The sequence below is a fragment of the Erpetoichthys calabaricus genome, chromosome 16 (genome assembly GCF_900747795.2).
Source record: "Erpetoichthys calabaricus chromosome 16, fErpCal1.3, whole genome shotgun sequence".
Lineage (NCBI taxonomy): Eukaryota > Metazoa > Chordata > Cladistia > Polypteriformes > Polypteridae > Erpetoichthys > Erpetoichthys calabaricus.
In genome coordinates this window covers 60,479,706-60,498,021 of record NC_041409.2, presented here as the reverse complement: position 1 = coordinate 60,498,021, position 18,316 = coordinate 60,479,706, and the positions used below count along the sequence as shown (strand labels likewise).

The 18,316-nt window shown below is 38.6% G+C and overlaps 1 protein-coding gene across 6 annotated transcripts in view; it reads left to right on the top strand.

Annotated features, from left to right (window-relative positions):
* Positions 1–18,316, top strand: part of LOC114667020 (estrogen receptor beta-like) — a 110,777-nt gene that overhangs the window by 82,224 nt on the left and 10,237 nt on the right. For all 6 annotated transcript variants that reach the window (XM_028822094.2, XM_028822093.2, XM_051919964.1 and 3 more), the window contains one exon: positions 6,618–6,751. In XM_028822094.2, coding sequence (XP_028677927.1) covers positions 6,618–6,751 — 134 coding nt within the window. The remainder of the gene's footprint in view (positions 1–6,617; positions 6,752–18,316) is intronic.

Genomic DNA, 18,316 nt, shown 5'->3' with positions numbered 1-18,316 from the left:
GGAACACCACTGTATATGCCATCCCCGAATGGCAAGGGCCACTAGCAGTTAGTAGTCCTCATATACATGATGCCATGTAAGAATGGCAGCTTCATGCTTTGTTCATCCAAATATAAGTGGACAGACAGCATAGCTGCTGTCAAGTATGCCTGACACTTTACTGATTATTGTGGATTTCATTAATGTCTTTTTCCAAAACAACTTACAAAGTTAGGATATTGTATAATCATGTGCATGTGTGTTTGTGTGTATATTTAGTCATGCACATGCGTGTGGGAAACAGCTTTTGGTCTCTGGTATTGGTAATTGCCATTCAAACCAAGGGTTGGCACTTTGGTCAAATGCTGTCTCTCTTCCTCCCTCTGCAGAATAGAATTAAAAATATTTAGATAAAATAGCAGTATACATTCACACACAATAAATCACAAGAAAATAAAACTGAAAATATACTGAGCTTGAGTTAACAAAACAGCAAAATCAGATTTAGCAAAGATACTGTTAAGTATAAGGTATGGAAAATGATTTTAGGATTAATTTTTTAAAATGCAAGAACAGTATTGTTGAAGAATGACTTTAATGTCACCAATGACGGAGCTTCACGAACAGACCTTACGGAGCAAGTTTCAGAGAGCAGAGGAAAGAAAGCTAAATGAGTACTAGCCTAGAATATTCTGTATTATTGAATAGAGAAAATGTCCAAAGCAAGGTGACTGCAGGTATCCGGTAGGCTGATATGAATCAATCAGTGATGAAAATAATGCAAAGCTACCTTTACAGCAGCTGTCATCTTCGATCTGGGACTCATCTGGGATCCCACTCCCAAAGGAAGAGCTAGTGGACTTTAGTTGCAGTGTAATTTACTGAACTTAGACACAGTTTTAGGCATATTTATACAAGGAAATTGAGATAACTGCAATATATTGGGGAACATAAGCAATTATTTCATTAGAGCTCTCAGTTGATGCCTATTTGGTGTCCCAGGCTGGTTTGACAGATGTTGTCCCTCTTTGCCCATAGCAGGTAGTCAGTATTATTAGACTTCGACAAAATGCAGTTCCCCATTGGTGTCCAGGGCGCGTGCCCCTTCAATAGCACTGGCACGTGCCCCTTAGTGAATGGAGCATGCTCGCTTTTACTTTCATAAATGGCACCTGGCAGGTAACTGCACCCACTCAGTATCATTAGAGTTTGACTCTACAGACACCTAGGTGTCCTCCTCACTGTCTGTAGCACACACGCCTTCAGCAACACAAACTGAGCCATTTTGTATGTATATACTGCAGACATTATTATTATATTTCTACGATCCTTTCCCCTTGGTGTCTAGATCGCATGCATGGTAACTTTCATAAATGGCGCCCCTCAGATGATGGCACCCTAAGTGGCCGCCTTTGTCACCTAATGGATTGACATGCTCTGGGGCTCTGGTTAATTGTGAAAAGCACTGGTATATTTTTGCTTGGAGTCTACATTTCTGAATATAGGAAGCTCCGCTATGGAATTGTGTCAGGCTATGCTTTTGTGAGTGGTTATGCTTCATTTTGTGAGCTAGCCCTAAAGTCTCAATTATTACTTACAACCAGATTTAGCAAATGACAATAAAATCTGAAAAGATAAATGAAAATTAAGAACGGACAGCAGAGTAAATTTAGATGTCATCAAATGGATACTGAAAGTGCCTAATAAAATGTAATGTTTCTCATTTTTTATGGACTGTGAAATTGCCAAGCTTAAAACACAAAACATGCATCTCTTCAGCTCCAATCAGCAGGTCTCAATTGAGACCCAATTCGGAGTTGGCAAGAGAAGTGTGTTTTTCAGCCAGAAATCTGCTTCTCAAGTAAAAGACAGTAGGGAAAAGTAGGGAAAGGGAAGTAAGGGTTTAAAGAGGACAGAAAAGCATGGATATGTAATGGAATATTGTAAAGATCTGTTAAATTCTTTTATGGAGATTGTAACACAAGAGTGCACAGTTAGCAAGTTTAACTAAAACCTAGCACAATTTAAAATTTGGCATCTCATCCCAAGGTAAAGCAATGAACCTGCTGTGGACAAGAGGCTGTCCTCAAACCTAAAATATAGTCCAGGAAGCCAAAGTCTAACAATACAGAGATCTTCATCGAAAATAAATACACAGGAGACTTGAACATTCCAAGTAGATAATATTATAAAACAAAGACAAAAAAGACAACAAACCTTAAATACTTATGCCACCAGTAGCACTCATTTTCTGGCCTGACTCGCCTCCTGATTGCAGGCTCACTGAACTTCACCCATGGCGCCCACAGCAAGCAGACAAGTGAACAAGCAGCGTATCCTTACCTTGAGAAAATAGTACCAAGAACCTGTGATAAAATGCACATTGTTATTATTTCAAGTTTACTTTTGTTGTAACAAGCATGATTCAGAAACTTGGAATTTACGTCTTCTTAAATCTAATCCTTTGTTATTTCCATCCATGAGTTTTATCATGAAGTGTAAGAGGAGACTATTAATTTTTTTAAATTTATAATATATGCTTCACTTTAGAAGGCAGTTTTACTGTATGTGGCAAATTAGTACACACCTTGACTGTGAAGAAATAATTTAGATTTGAAAAATACCAAACTTATCCTTTAAGCCCTACATATCTTCTAGACTTAGAGTCACCCTTGGAAAATCTTGGGACCTTGTCCTATTTGTCCCCTGACTCTTCCTACGTGTCCTTACAGTCTTGAGCCCCATGACAAACTGGAATAGGCTGAGCAACACCTGTTGACTTATTAAATATTTCCCACTGCCCTATTTTAGATCTATTCAAAGACACTCTCTATAGCCTGTGTTCTACTTTCCTCATCTTTCTAGCACTCTATTGCCTGAAACGTTAGTCCCTTCCTGGCACATCTATAAACTGGATTTTTTTGAAGTCCAGATAAGTACATCTGATTCAGATTTCACTCAGTAGAAAAGTGGAGTGGAGTAGGATGTATCCTTGCTATCAAACAGTTTTACACAGGTACACAGTCTTTTGTCTTTCATTCTGATATCAGTATTTCCCAAAGCCATGCTGCTCATACATTCTTATGTTTTTTTTTTGTGTGTGTTTATCTAGCAGAGTATAAAATTGTTTTGTAAGCAAATTAAAAGCTTACTTCAAAACTTTAAACATCTCAATTTCATCTAAGACACAGTAAGCAAACTCCATTTTCTGTGTACAGCATTCCAAGAGGAATATGTGATCTTTTAAATTCACAATATGTGATCTTTTAAATTCACATAGTGTTAGCTACATAGCATATTCATCATAAAATACCAGAAATCACCTGACCCTAGCATCCCAACACCAGACACTGTCCTCAATTACATTTTTTTCCATCCTTACCAGTTCTAGCTTTAACAGCTTTAGCTCTATGACTGTATTGATAAGGGCAAGAACAAGTCAGATGTAATTAAGTGTGATTAATAAATATTTTATTTGTAACAGTAATTAGATCTTAATGTGTGATTGTGAGCATGATGTGGACCTTCAACAATTTAGCAAAATGTTACGTGATTGTGAGCATAATGTGGACCTTCAACAATTTAGCAAAATGTTACCAAGGTCAGTAGGTGTGTAAAATATTTGCTAAAGGTGTCTATCCACATCTATGTGTGTATTAAGATTGAACAGTGGCAGAAGAGAAGGAAAATAGAGGAGACTAATACTTATCCAAGTGCACTTGGGCCTTTGACTTTTTTCAGTTTTTGCCTCATATACCCTGTCGAACGCAATTTCTTCGCTCGGTTTTGCAGACTGGCGGCACCCAGCGTCAAAGCAGTGCTACTGTTCCTGTGTGGTTACCCTTTCTTAGATCCACATCCACGATGGCGGCTTTATCAAATACACTGAAATTAACCGCATATCGTTCATAAATTTAATGCATCTGATTGTAATTAACCTGTAACAATATAATGGTCCACAGAATGGTCAAACTATTCTAAATACCATAACTGCTTTAGCATTGTTACTCTCACTGCACCTTCTTCTTCTTCTGTCAGCTGCTCCCGTTAGGGGTTGCCACAGCGGATCATCTTTTTCCATATTACTCGCACTGCACTACTCGGAGTATTTATATCACTGTATCTGAGTGTGAATCACAGATCTACAGTGATTGGAAAGAGAATTATCGGTATACAGCATCAAGCACTCGCTGTCTCAGCCATTCGCTATTTGAACTGCTCTCATCCGACCAACGCTTCACAGCCTTTCCTGTTCGGACCTCGCGGTTCACAAACAGTTTCACCCAAGAACTATACAAGCACTCAATCAGTCCATCAAGTGCTCCTTGTAGAACTGTTTGTACTTGCAAGTTACCGTGAGGTAATTGTATTTATGATACAGTTATAATATTGCACAACATGAGCCACTTTATAAAGCGCGTATTTACATATGATGACAATATCATTTTTAAGATGAAATGCAGCAAAATATGTTGATTATATTATACAGATAAAACTTTAACTACATGGTGCCGCAGCGCTAGCGAGCTTGAGCTTCGTTCACGGTTTGTTCCTGCAGCGCTGTATTCATGCTGTGGCTGGTGCGACACTGGAAGGATAGATGGATAGAATAATTAAACATTACGAAGATATTTCGATGTTCCTTAAAAGTTTTGAAGAATCAGCGTTTTAAGCTTACAGCTGGCTTTACGTCTATTACAGAGCTGATTGTATGGCAATTGGGTATTTGGAGAAAGAAAAGTAAGGACAGGAATTGGGGGTTAGTACGTTTGAAAAAGACAATACTTCTGTAATAAAGCATTTCATTGAAGGTTGCGCATGGCGCAGCAAGCATGTTACTGTAAGACATGAACAGTCACTGTGCCACCGTGTTCCCATGTTTAATAACATACTTTAACTCATATTATCATGAAAATGATATCACGTATACTTCTCAGTATTTTAATTACTCAGAGAGCTGTAGTATTACGAACGTAATGGATTCTGTGTCCTGTCGGAGGAAGAGCACGTAGTGATTCAGGCACATAGAGCACATAGAAGATCAAATACACAACAAAGCATTTACCGTGCTACTTTAGTTACGATGGGATTTGAGAAACTAGTAAATTAAACGATTTTAAGATGAAGTTTATGATGTTCTACTTTAATGACAAAATAAACTACGTGATTAAAGTGGAAATTTCGAGATTAAAGTTCACATTTCATGCTTTTTTCACACTGTGTGCCTTTTTTTTCACTGTACCCTAATAAGCTTTCATATGACACTCAGACGTTGGGCTACGAGTCGCCTTTTCATGCCAACTTTGATATGTGACAGCTTTTTTATTTTGGGCACTGTGCAACTTTGTGAACTTGAGCTTTCGAGTTTCTCCGACATGCTATGTCACTCGATCAACTTCCTTTTGTTGCTTATATAACTGTTTTAACCAACAAATAATACGTTTTTCTTTGCCTCCATTTGGTATTCGCTGAAATTCTTCTGTTTTTCCTTGTACTTTTGCCATTGTCTTTTAACAGAACGCTGGGCTTAAGGGCTATTTCTATTGATTTGAATATTCAAAGAGGCGTAATTCTGGGAGGAGTTGTGGCGGGACAGCAAGCGCATGCACGTGCGTTTATTTCCACGCTGAGCGGGATTTATGTAGCGGAAGAACGCGGAAGTTGGCGAACGCACAGATTCCTGCATCTGGAATTTTCTGTGCGTAAGCACATTTCGGCTTTTGTGCTTACGTCATGTTATAGTGCGAATTTTACGCACAGCATTATGCATGAGGCCCCAGGTCTCTAACTAGCATGGGAAGAAACACAACCTACTCTAAGCTGCATCCACTCTAGACGGATACAATTAAATTCTGACATTATTTCTTAGTTTGATGCAAAGTTCCTCTTCAATACCTCAGAATGCTTGGCAACTGGGAGGCTTTTCTTTTACGTTCTTCATAGTACCTCACTGACTGCCACCGTAAGCAGCTGAAGAATGCAGGTTATTTTGTTTTTGTTTATTGTTTTATTGGGGTTTTTTTGTTTGTAAATTATACATCATGAAATACTGTGCGTTTCTGGGGCAAATGAAAGACATGATGTTGACAAAAGAGTTCTTACTTCAAAAATTACAAATTTACCCTTTAACTATTTGACTATTCATGTCAGACACTTAAACTGTTTTATTTCTGGGGGATAAAGCTAAGATAAACATATTCTATGACAAGAAACATGAAAATATGCCATAAACAGGCAGACATTTAAAATCAAGTCTATCCTAATCAGACTTACTGTAGCTTAAGGAGGCTGTGTTGTCTTAATGCTGTATGTGGTAAGTAAGCATAATTGATTGGACATTACTGCTGCATGATCCACCCAAGCCAGCTGTCCATTCAGCTCTGCCATCACTGCTGATCAACTCTCAGCTTAAATCACCTCCGTGTACATGTAATCAATAGCTTGTAAGGGTCTGTCGTGGCTCATACTCCATCTTTCAGCAAGGTTTTAATAATGAGTCTTTGTAGTTCTTCCAGTCTTATTGTAAACCCACTATATCAGTAGACACTCCCTCTGGCAGTGTTTGTGCTCTGTACTTTCTTAACATTGTAGTGTTTTATTAAATGGCATATCATTCATTCTTTCTGGTGCTTTTCCAGGGATGATGGAAGCTGTGTAGAAGGAATCCTTGAGATATTTGACATGATCCTTGCCGTTACATCACGCTTTCGACAGCTGAAGCTCCAGCGTGAAGAATATCTGTGTTTGAAAGCCATGATCCTGCTCAATTCAAGTAAGCTTAATGAAATATTGACAAAATGTCCTGAATACAATCTTTGTATCCTAGGTGCTTTATAAAGAAAATTAACAAAAGTAGCATGCAGAGTAAACTTAAAGGTTAAAAGCAACAAGGAATCCACACGGTTTATGAAATCAGTAGGATAGCGAAACACCCATCTATTGAAATGTTCTTAATGGTACTGTGGTAAGTCCGTCTCTTTTGATTGCACCACGCATTTACAAACCTAACTTCACCAGAAATGCCTGACATTCCTTTTTCTTTGCGAACCCTTTTTAATCAGACATTCCAACCCTTACATTTCTCTTTCTTTGTGCTTCTTGTTGCTTTTCTTCGTTGGACATTTCAGTCCTTTTGTGGACACCAGATAACATGACACATGGACACACACGGAATGGTTTACTATTTTACACCGGAAAATTGCCTTTGTCCATCAGAAGTTCCCGCCTTGTTGTGGCCACTGGACATGGTTGTCAGGTCTTTATAAAATGTATAGCCCAAAGACAGCTTAAAAATAGTGAATTTGCCCACATAAATAGCCCAATACCTGAAGTAGGGAAAATGACACACCAGAAAGCAGAGGGCTGTGTCAGAGTGAGAGAGTTAGGTACATACCATCATAGCTTTCTTCTCCAAAATATTTCAGAGGTGATAGAATGGGTATAGACGTACTACCATCATACAATGGTGTGGGAGTCCCCCTTAGAGATTTTGCAACAGTAAAGGACATATACAAATGCAAATAGGGAAATGTGTACCAGATGAATGAAAAACATGATAAAAATGCAGTGGACGGGGTGCTGAAAAATAGCCCAAAATTGTTTCTAACAAATAGCACAAAAATCTGCAAACTGCAACGCCCATTTTTTTCCCCCACAGATGAAAATTAAAAATAACCCAACTGGGCAGAAGAACCACAGATCTGGCAACACTGGTGCTGAATATCATTACACCTGAACAAGGGCCTGGACGCCGAATACATAGACGCCTTATCACTTTATATATTGAGAGATTACTAAGCTGCTATTATTTTAACTACAGGAATATTAAAACAGATATAAAGCTAAATTAAAACCTTGATCTCAGTGTGAATTAAATTGTATGATATTCTATCAGGATGATATATAAACAAAATTCATGACTGCAAACACAAAACTATGAGCAGACTATCACAACTGGATAATCACAAAAGCAAATTAAAAATTAATATAATGTGAATCTATTAAGATTCTGTGTTGTTTAATAGTCCAGGCATGTTATACAGTACATGACTGTTATTCAATATGAGGATCTTTACAGCAAAGCATGAAAATTGAAAAAGTAAGGTTTCACTTAAATAATTCATCTAGATGGGTTGGTTTGTTTGGGATTATTGGGGCATGAAGAATGGGCACTTCAGTGGCCTTACTAGTTGTGTCTCAACTTAAAGATAAAACCAGGAGATGAACGTGACAACACAAGTGAGTGAGCAAGGCAGAGTTTTTTAAATGCCTAACACACAATGGAAGTGTTCATTTTTTCTGTGATATGCTTATGGTGGGTTTGCTTGTTTTAAACAAGTCTTAGCTAACCTATAGAATATAACTGGGTATTGATGAAGTTGGGCAGATCAACAGTCACAGAAGACACTGGAAGAGGAAAATGGTTTACTCCCCTTACTCTAAATACTGATGTTTTAATTTGCAATTCCAACTTTGTTTTTACATTGCTAGGTTTTCCATCCATCCATCCATTTTCCAACCCGCTGAATCCAAACACAGGGTCACGGGGGTCTGCTGGAGCCAATCCCAGCCAACACAGGGCACAAGGCAGGAAACAATCCTGGGCAGGGTGCCAACCCACCGCAGGACACACACAAACACACCCACACACCAAGCACACACTAGGGCCAATTTAGAATCGCCAATCCACCTAACCTGCATGTCTTTGGACTGTGGGAGGAAACCGGAGCGCCCGGAGGAAACCCACGCAGACACGGTTGCTAGGTTTTTTTGTTCTTAATTTAGATGACCACCTGATGGTCAGAACTTCAGCTTGTATAGTACAGTACATTGTATTTATACCAATATATTGTAAGAAGAAGAAGAGTGGCATGGTGGCCCAGTGGTAGTGCTGCTGCATTCTCACAGTAAGGAGACCACCGTACGTGTCCGAGGTCCTCTCTGCGTGGGTTTGCTCTTCTTTCTTCCCACTGCCTAAAGACATGCAGGTTGGGTAAATTGGCCTGTGTGTGTATCCTCTTTGATGGATTGGTGCCTTATGCTAGCTGGGATAGGCTCCAGTACCCCCATGACCCTGCTCTGGATTAAGCAGGTTCAAAAATGACATGACATTTTGGAAGAATTAGCAGATATTTATTTTAGTTGCATTTCTTTTCTTTTTTTTTTCTTTTTTTTTTTACTCGTTGGATTTATTATGTCTTAGCTTCTTGAGCTTTGCCCTTAAAACACAAGTCAGAATGGCCAAATTCTTATTCCAACTCCCACAATTCAAAGCTTTCAACCATGTATTATTGATTCACTCTTTTTAGCTTAATGCCCACCCTTTTACTTCTCTCAGAAGACTGGTACCCGAGGTGTGACACTTTGTAAATTCCAGACTTTCTTTAAGTGTGACATTTTTGAAGAATCTGTCATTTATTTATATTTACTCGGTCTTGTATTAAAGCATTGTTTCTCGAGTTTATTTGGCATATATAACACTTTGTATGTCACAGAGATATTTGCACATACAGACCAGTAAGCTTCCTAATTAGCACAAACTGTTTTGCAAACGGGGAATTTAAGTGTTTTGACAATTGAAAAGTGTGTGCATGCAATTGTAAATTTCAGGTTTGAATTATAATCTCTCATCTACACATGCAATTCTTTTTTTTAATTGTAATCAAACATTGCACTTAAAGAACTTAGTTGGCCTTACACTCTTCAGTTAAGCCCTCCTTTATTGAAGTCCACATTTCTACAGACACTAGATTTGACAAAATATCTTCTTATGACCAATAAAAAATGTTTATAAATTTTAAAGATTCCAGTGAAGGCTCTGCCAGAACAGCACAAGTGTGTTTTCTGGTATTAGCTGTTGTGAACAAGCCGCTGTGCAAATACAGAAGGAACGTGGAACTTGAGACAGCATTTGACCATAATATGACAGCCACTGGTCAGAGTTGATCAACATGAAGATATGCTTATTGAAACATGGATGGAAATGAGTGTGTGTCTGCATCTCTCAGTCTAGAGGTTTACAGTGCTGTATCATGTGAGGTGTTAAAGGACAACTGTTAAATCATAAACCATAAAGACGTCTGCTTAGCACATGATAGTTACATCCATTTAGAATTTTGGACTCTTCTTTAGCGGCTGATTTCTAAGTTAAGACAGCAGTTAAGCTAAATTCTGAAGAAGCCAATTTAATCCAAATCACGTTTGTGCCCCAAACACTGTATGCAGTACTAGGGGTCATTCAAAATCACAGGCTTAGTTATTTGGCAGAATGGAGAAATTTTCTCATGTAACTAGCTGTCTTTTTGAAGAAATTAAGCACTTGACTGAGAGCACATTAGCCCTATTAGCACATATTTTGAAAGGAAGGACACATTTAAAAACAAGCAGCGCCTCAGCATGTTTAGGCCTTTGTTGCCGTGGTAACCCGGTGTCTTAAAATTTAAAGGGAACAGTTGGCAAAGCGTTTTAACTCCGTATCATGGACTCACACATATTGTAAACTATGCTCTGTAATGTGATGATTAAGAGCTATCCCACCTCACCACTCATCAAATGCATTTTCTTATGTTATCGAACCATCCATTCATCCATCCATCCATATTTTAGCCTGCTTACCCTGTTCAGAGTCACAGGGAGTTGATGCTTCTCCCACCAGCACTTGTGAGTGCACCAGACCATCACAGAACACAATCACGCATGCACACACATACACAGACTCACTCGTACAGGAGCAATTTAGAGATATTGCTTAACCCAAAACGCACGTCATTGGCATGAGGTTTACGTATGAGAGCAAAACCCACGGATGTATGAAGAAAAGACAGTGCCCAGGCCTACTGTATATGTGAGCGCATGAAACATGGCTGCCTTTATTGTAATTTCAGTTATCAAAAATATTCGTCCTGGATGGACAGGTCTGCAACTGAGCATCCCACTTTGAGGGGTCTATGAATTGTATACTTTTGTGTTTTGTAAAACACCTTTCAAGGGTGTGCTATATGAAAGGTACTACATAACAAGGAATGATTATGAACAACAGGGCTTTGAATGAGTCAGGACAACGAGCAGGGGTCCACGTGGAGTTATGAGGCATCTGAAAGATTTGAGTGGCACTACTGGCTTACCTTTTAAAACTGAACTAGTCATGAAAGATAAGAAAACTATTCCAAACCATGACCTAATTCATTCAGATTCAGCTCATCAGTTCCTATTCGTTTTTATGACATTCCATTCCTTTATATGGTTGCATTCTCCTAACTACACATTTTATCTTAATCAATTATGATTAGTGTGCTTGTAGTTAATTGTAGTGGTAAAAGACTGCGCCATGTTTCAATGATGACTTAAACAGAGACATGGACACTACAGGTTATAAAAAATGAATTACTCACACAAAGGGGGAAACACAGACACATATCACAAATTAAGGCTATTTACACAGAAGTTTAGCAGGTTTCTTGTAGCATATATTAGTAAGAACAATTTCAAAGGCATTGTTGTTTTACAGAAATCCTAAATCCAGTGATCATGATGCTTTATCTTCATAGTTGGCATTAAAAAACACGCATTTGCCATGTTCACGTTTCATGTGACTTTGTGTGATTTATTGCAGTAGGTAGATTAAATACTTAGCCTGTAGACGATTTCAGATGTTTCTTTAGTCAGTCTACTCCATTTACGTTGTCTGCTGGCTTTTTCTGCACAGCATGAAAAGTCTTCTGCTTTGCATTTGTGTACTTCCTATACAGTGGTGCCTTGGTTTGCGAGCATAATTTGTTCCAGAAACGTGCTTGTAATCGAAAGCACTCGTATATCAAAGTGTATTTCCCCATAAGAAATAATGGAAATTCAGATGATTCGTTCTACAAACCAAAAATATTCATAGAAAAATGATTAATACAAAATATAAAGTACAAATACATAAAACAAATTAACCTGCACTTTACCTTTGAAAAGAATCGTGGCTGGTGTGAGGGAGACGAGAGAGGAGAGGAGAGGAGGAGGGTTATTGTATAGGACACTATAACTAATGGAATCTCTGCTATCTGTTGGCTCACTGGAATCTTTTTCGTTTTTGCAACTTTAACAAGGAACCTATCCAATGACAGTTGCTTTTGCCTGAAGAGTCACTACACTTGGACACAAAATTAAAAAATGCTTTACGAACTGTAAGATTTCTAAACTCTTTTGGGATTCCACCCAATGGAACGACACACGGAAGAGCATCCCAAAGCAACTGCATACTCCCAGCGATGTAGCAGTTCGCCGCAAAAGCGAATCTGAAAAGATCGTGGTCGCTCTATAAGCGATTATTACTTGGCCACTAACCTTGCCTGATTGCTGTGTCTGTGTATAGGAGAATGGCAGATCCCGCTACAATAAATAACCGGGCTGTCCCTGTTTCAAGCTCAATAAAAGCTGATTTTGTTGAAGTACTGAGACTCAGCTTTGTTTTGGGGTGCAAGACAGGGACTCACACATCACAGCACACACACATGGTCACAATGCTATAGTAAACAGTATACGCTCGTACGGATGTTGACTATATGAGTGAGGTACGCTAACTGACACAGCATGGGAGATGATTACCCACAATCCCGCAGTGAGAGAGAGAGAGAAGAACCATCGGCTCAGTTGTGATCACATGACGCTCAACAGTCAAAGAATATACAGTGGTGTGAAAAACTATTTGCCCCCTTCCTGATTTCTTATTCTTTTGCATGTTTGTCACACAAAATGTTTCTGATCATCAAACACATTTAACCATTAGTCAAATATAACACAAGTAAACACAAAATGCAGTTTGTAAATGGTGGTTTTTATTATTTAGGGAGAAAAAAAAAATCCAAACCTACATGGCCCTGTGTGAAAAAGTAATTGCCCCCTGAACCTAATAACTGGTTGGGCCACCCTTAGCAGCAATAACTGCAATCAAGTGTTTGCGATAACTTGCAATGAGTCTTTTACAGCGCTCTGGAGGAATTTTGGCCCACTCATCGTTGCAAAATTGTTGTAATTCAGCTTTATTTGAGGGTTTTCTAGCATGAACCGCCTTTTTAAGGTCATGCCATAGCATCTCAATTGGATTCAGGTCAGGACTTTGACTAGGCCACTCCAAAGTCTTCATTTTGTTTTTCTTCAGCCATTCAGAGGTGGATTTGCTGGTGTGTTTTGGGTCATTGTCCTGTTGCAGCACCCAAGATCGCTTCAGCTTGATTTGACGAACAGATGGCCGGACATTCTCCTTCAGGATTTTTTGGTAGACAGTAGAATTCATAGTTCCATCTATCACAGCAAGCCTTCCAGGTCCTGAAGCAGCAAAACAACCCCAGACCATCACACTACCACCACCATATTTTACTGTTGGTATGATGTTCTTTTTCTGAAATGCTGTGTTCCTTTTACGCCAGATGTAACGGGACATTTGCCTTCCAAAAAGTTCAACTTTTGTCTCATCAGTCCACAAGGTATTTTCCCAAAAGTCTTGGCAATCATTGAGATGTTTCTTAGCAAAATTGAGATGAGCCCTAATGTTCTTTTTGCTTAACAGTGGTTTGCGTCTTGGACATCTGCCATGCAGGCCGTTTTTGCCCAGTCTCTTTCTTATGGTGGAGTCGTGAACACTGACCTTAATTGAGGCAAGTGAGGCCTGCAGTTCTTTAGACGTTGTCCTGGGGTCTTTTGTGACCTCTCGGATGAGTCGTCTCTGCGCTCTTGGGGTAATTTTGGTCGGCCGGCCACTCCTGGGAAGGTTCACCACTGTTCCATGTTTTTGCCATTTGTGGATAATGGCTCTCACTGTGGTTCACTGGAGTCCGAAAGCTTTAGAAATGGCTTTATAACCTTTACCAGACTGATAGATCTCAATTACTTCTGTTCTCATTTGTTCCTGAATTTCTTTGGATCTTGGCATGATGTCTAGCTTTTGAGGTGCTTTTGGTCTACTTCTCTGTGTCAGGCAGCTCCTTTTTAAGTGATTTCTTGATTGAAACAGGTGTGGCAGTAATCAGGCCTGGGGGTGGCTACGGAAATTGAACTCAGGTGTGATACACCACAGTTAGGTTATTTTTTAACAAGGGGGCAATTACTTTTTCACACAGGGCCATGTAGGTTTGGATTTTTTTTCTCCCTAAATAATAAAAACCATCATTTAAAAACTGCATTTTGTGTTTACTTGTGTTATATTTGACTAATGGTTAAATGTGTTTGATGATCAGAAACATTTTGTGTGACAAACATGCAAAAGAATAAGAAATCAGGAAGGGGGCAAATAGTTTTTCACACCACTGTACATACTACTCGTATTGCAAGACCTCGCTTGTTTATCAAGTTAACATTTATTGAAAATTTTAGCAAATCTTGCAAAACACTTGCAGACTAAGTTACTCGCAATCCAAGGTTTTACTGTATATTCAGCTATCTATTGTGATAACACTGAAATGAATAACATGATACGCTGAATGTTTCAGATGAGACCACAGCAACTTCTGTTTTTTGTGACTGCTGTTAACCTTACCATCTCCCTCACTGTTTGGGCCACCCAAATGATAAACCAGTAGGATTCCTGAAATCTCCTCTAACTCTTGGGACACTCTCAATCACTATTTTTCTCTGACTATACATCCATCTTTCTCTGTTGTTCTGATCCCTCCCTAATCCTACTTACTTACTGGATCTATGGCAATCCTCTCAAGTCTGGATCTGCACATGAAAACAGCTTCTTTTATTTGTGGACACTGAAATACGGCTGTCAAGTGTAATACTGTCTGAATCCATGCTTGGTCACTGACTTTATGAATTGTACATGTTCTCCCTGTTTTCAGCATGAGTTGTGATCTTATTTTCTTTCCAAATCCAAAAATTATGCAGATAAACTGGCAGTATAAATGATTGTAGGTATGGAAGTGTGATCACAAGGGTGATCTTTCATTGCTTCTGAAACAGCCCAGAGTGTGTGTGATTGTGTGTGTGTGTGTGTGTTTAGGTGGCACTGGTGTAGTAAAACGTTCTTCAAAATCATTGTATTACTTAAGTCTATGTCATACCTTTGCTATCCAATGGTAACTGCACACACTTATTTACATATTTTTATTCCCATTGTCTTTCAAACTCTAAATGAGGCTTAGGCCTTAAAATCTAACCTCAGGATTAACTGAGGCTGAGAAAACAAAATTATTTTTTCCTCAAAATCCAAAAGCAACTGGCTTTGGCCTACATAGACTACGAAAGGGACAAAGCCAAAAAACAAATAAAAATTTTCAAAAAATATCAGAAAGCAAATTGAAACCGAAAAACCTTTGGCCCACAATAACAAAACAAAGATTCTATATGTTTAAAGAATGTATTTAACTAAAGCAAACAGTATCTATAGAAAAAGGAAAATCAAAAGGGAGGTTGTGCATAAAAGGGAAACATCTGAGCTAATCTGTCAGGAAAGTGGCAGATAAACATTTTGGGCACGACTGGAAAATGCATGTAGAAAAGCAAAACATTGTCGAGAACAAAAGGAAACTGAAGATCAACATCTCAGAAAAAGAGTGGAAGGCAGCCATACACAGAATTCACTGTAGCTCTATATGCACAAAGCATACAATTATTCAACTTAAAATCTTCTATCGAGTACATTTGTCTCTTTTAAAATTGTCCAAAATGTTTCCAGGACAAGATCCAACCTGCGAACATTGCGATCGAGCTCGAGCCTCACTGGGCCAAATGTTTTGGGCAAATGCCAAATTAACACCAAAACTCTACAGGCCTATCAGACAGCCTTTGGTGTCACAATCCTTCCTAATCCATTAACAGCTGTGTTTGGTGTACTCCCAGATCAGCATAAGGTGGAGAAGGACAAACAAACTGTATTTGCCTTTACTTCATTATTAGCACGTAGATTTGTCTTGCTCAACTGAAAGAATCCTAAATCACTTCTTTTAAGTCAGTGGGTAACTGATGTTATATACTATTTGCAATTGGAAAAAATCAAATTCTCACTTAGAGGATCTGTTCAAAACTTTCTTAAAACCTAGCAGGATCTAATCAATAACATTTTAGAATAAGCATTCATATTTTATCCTGCATTTTCACCTTTGTGCACAATTAACACGCTGCTTTCCTCACATGCCCTGATTTACCCCACGTGATCTGTCAACCTGCCAGATCGTAGTTTTCCCTTGCCGCAGGTTATACTCATTTATCATTTGCTCCCTCTCTTAGCTACAGTGTGATAGAAATCTGTCATCTTGGGCAGTGTGGACCAGCACTACGAAATGAAAGTACAGGTATATCAATAAATTTAATATGGCACTTTATGGAAACATAATTCATCTTTTGGCTTCAACTAGTGCGTTTTGTGCCGTTCTGAATATATTGTTATAATTGTGCATGAATTTTGACTTTTTTAAGCATAGATTTGAATGTCTTCATTAAAAGCTCACTCATACAGACTTGTGTTTTTTATCCTCTCTATTAATAAGTCAAAATGATGTGACAAACATGTTTTATTTAATGTTAGTAGTATGTTATAGACTTTGCTATATTTTTGCTGAAAGTATTTTTGATAAAATCTCTGCAACTACTTGAACACATTGTACTGGAAAGATTTTCAGATTTCAACGTCTACTCATGCAAAAATATTCAGTCCACTTGAAAGTCATCATAATTTTCTGCATGATAAAATATGTGTACACATATTAATCCATTCAGTATTTTTAATGTGAACTCTTATGCTCTAACAGTACATTTCCAAAGTCAAAATAAACCGTTTTCTGAATATATTTAACTTCTTGGCAGAATTTACAGAGATCTCCAAGTTTGGTGGGATGGCATCTGTGGACAGCAGTTTTCAAATAGTGCCACAGATTCTCAAAATGGGTTAAGATCAGGACTTTGAATTGGCCATTCTAAAACATTCACCTTTCTGTTTCTGAGCCATTCCAATGTCACTTTGGTCTTATGCTTAGTGTCATTGTCATGTTGAAAGATGAATCTTGTCCCGAGCCATAGATTCTTAGCAGAGTGGAACAAGTTCTCCTGGTATATTGTGTGGTATTTGTGTTCATCCATTGCCCCTTCAACTCTGACAAGATTCTCAGTCCCAGCACATGAAAAGCATTCCCCATAGCATGAATCTGCCACCACTATATTTTACCATAGGTATGTTGTTTCTTGAGGCACAAGCAGTGTTAGTTTTATGCCTCACATATCTCTTTGAAGTCTGGCCAAAAAGTTCTATTTTGGTCTCATCTGACCGAGAAAACATCTCCCACTTCTTAACTGCACCTTTCTCATGCTTTGTAGCTTTTATATGGACCATCTTAAGGAATGGCTACTTTCTTGTTACACTCCCATAGAGGCCTGTTTTATGGAGAGCTCTTGAAATTTTGGACCCTTGCACCTTCACTCCAATTTCAGCCAAAGAGCATTGCAGACTTCTGAGAGTCACAGCTGGATTTTTAGTAGCCCGTCTCATCAGTCGATGTCTTACTCTGATATTTAGTTTTGAAGGATGGTCTGCTCTCGTAAGTCTGGGCACTGTGATGAACCTTCCACTTTCTGATGATGGATCCAACAGTGCTTATTGGGACTTTCAAACTTTGATATTTTTTTGTAATCATTTCCTGCTACCTTGTACATTTCAATGATTTTGTTTCTTACGTCAGCAGAATGTTCCTTTGTCTTCATTTTTCCAGTGATTTTCCAACAAAGACCATGGCTTTTGCTAAGGCTGCTTTTTATATCCAGAATGTTAGGTTATATTGTGCCCTGATGTGTGGAGTACAAGTCCAAGGGTGTTCTGCTCAAGCTTTATAACACACTAGTAAGGCCTCATCTGGAGTACTCTGTGCAGTTTTGGTCTCCGTATCATAAAAAAGGACATAGCAGTGCTAGAAAAGGCCCAGAGAAGAGCAACTAGGCTGATTCCAGGGCTACAGGGGATGAATTCTGAAGAGGCAGTGTGGTAGACAGTAAGACTTTAGGGACTTTCAAAACTAGAAATAAGTGTATTGGCTCTGGCAAGCTTTGTTGGGCTGAATGGCCTGTTCTCATTGAGATTGTTCTAATGTTAAAACACTTATACAAACACTAACTTCTGAGTTTTTACTCTTCAGTTAAATATCTATAGAAAATGCTTTATTTGGAAATGCATTGTTACATGATAACAGTTCACATTAAAAATGCTGAATGGATAAATATGTGTCTTTTGTCCTGTAGGAAATTATGATGACTTTCAAGAGATTGAATACTTTTTGCATGCCACTGATGCCACTGTATCTGTATAATGAGTGTACCTGCATGGTCTTACTCTAACTGTATGTCTGAGTGTCTCCCAGTGAAAGATCAG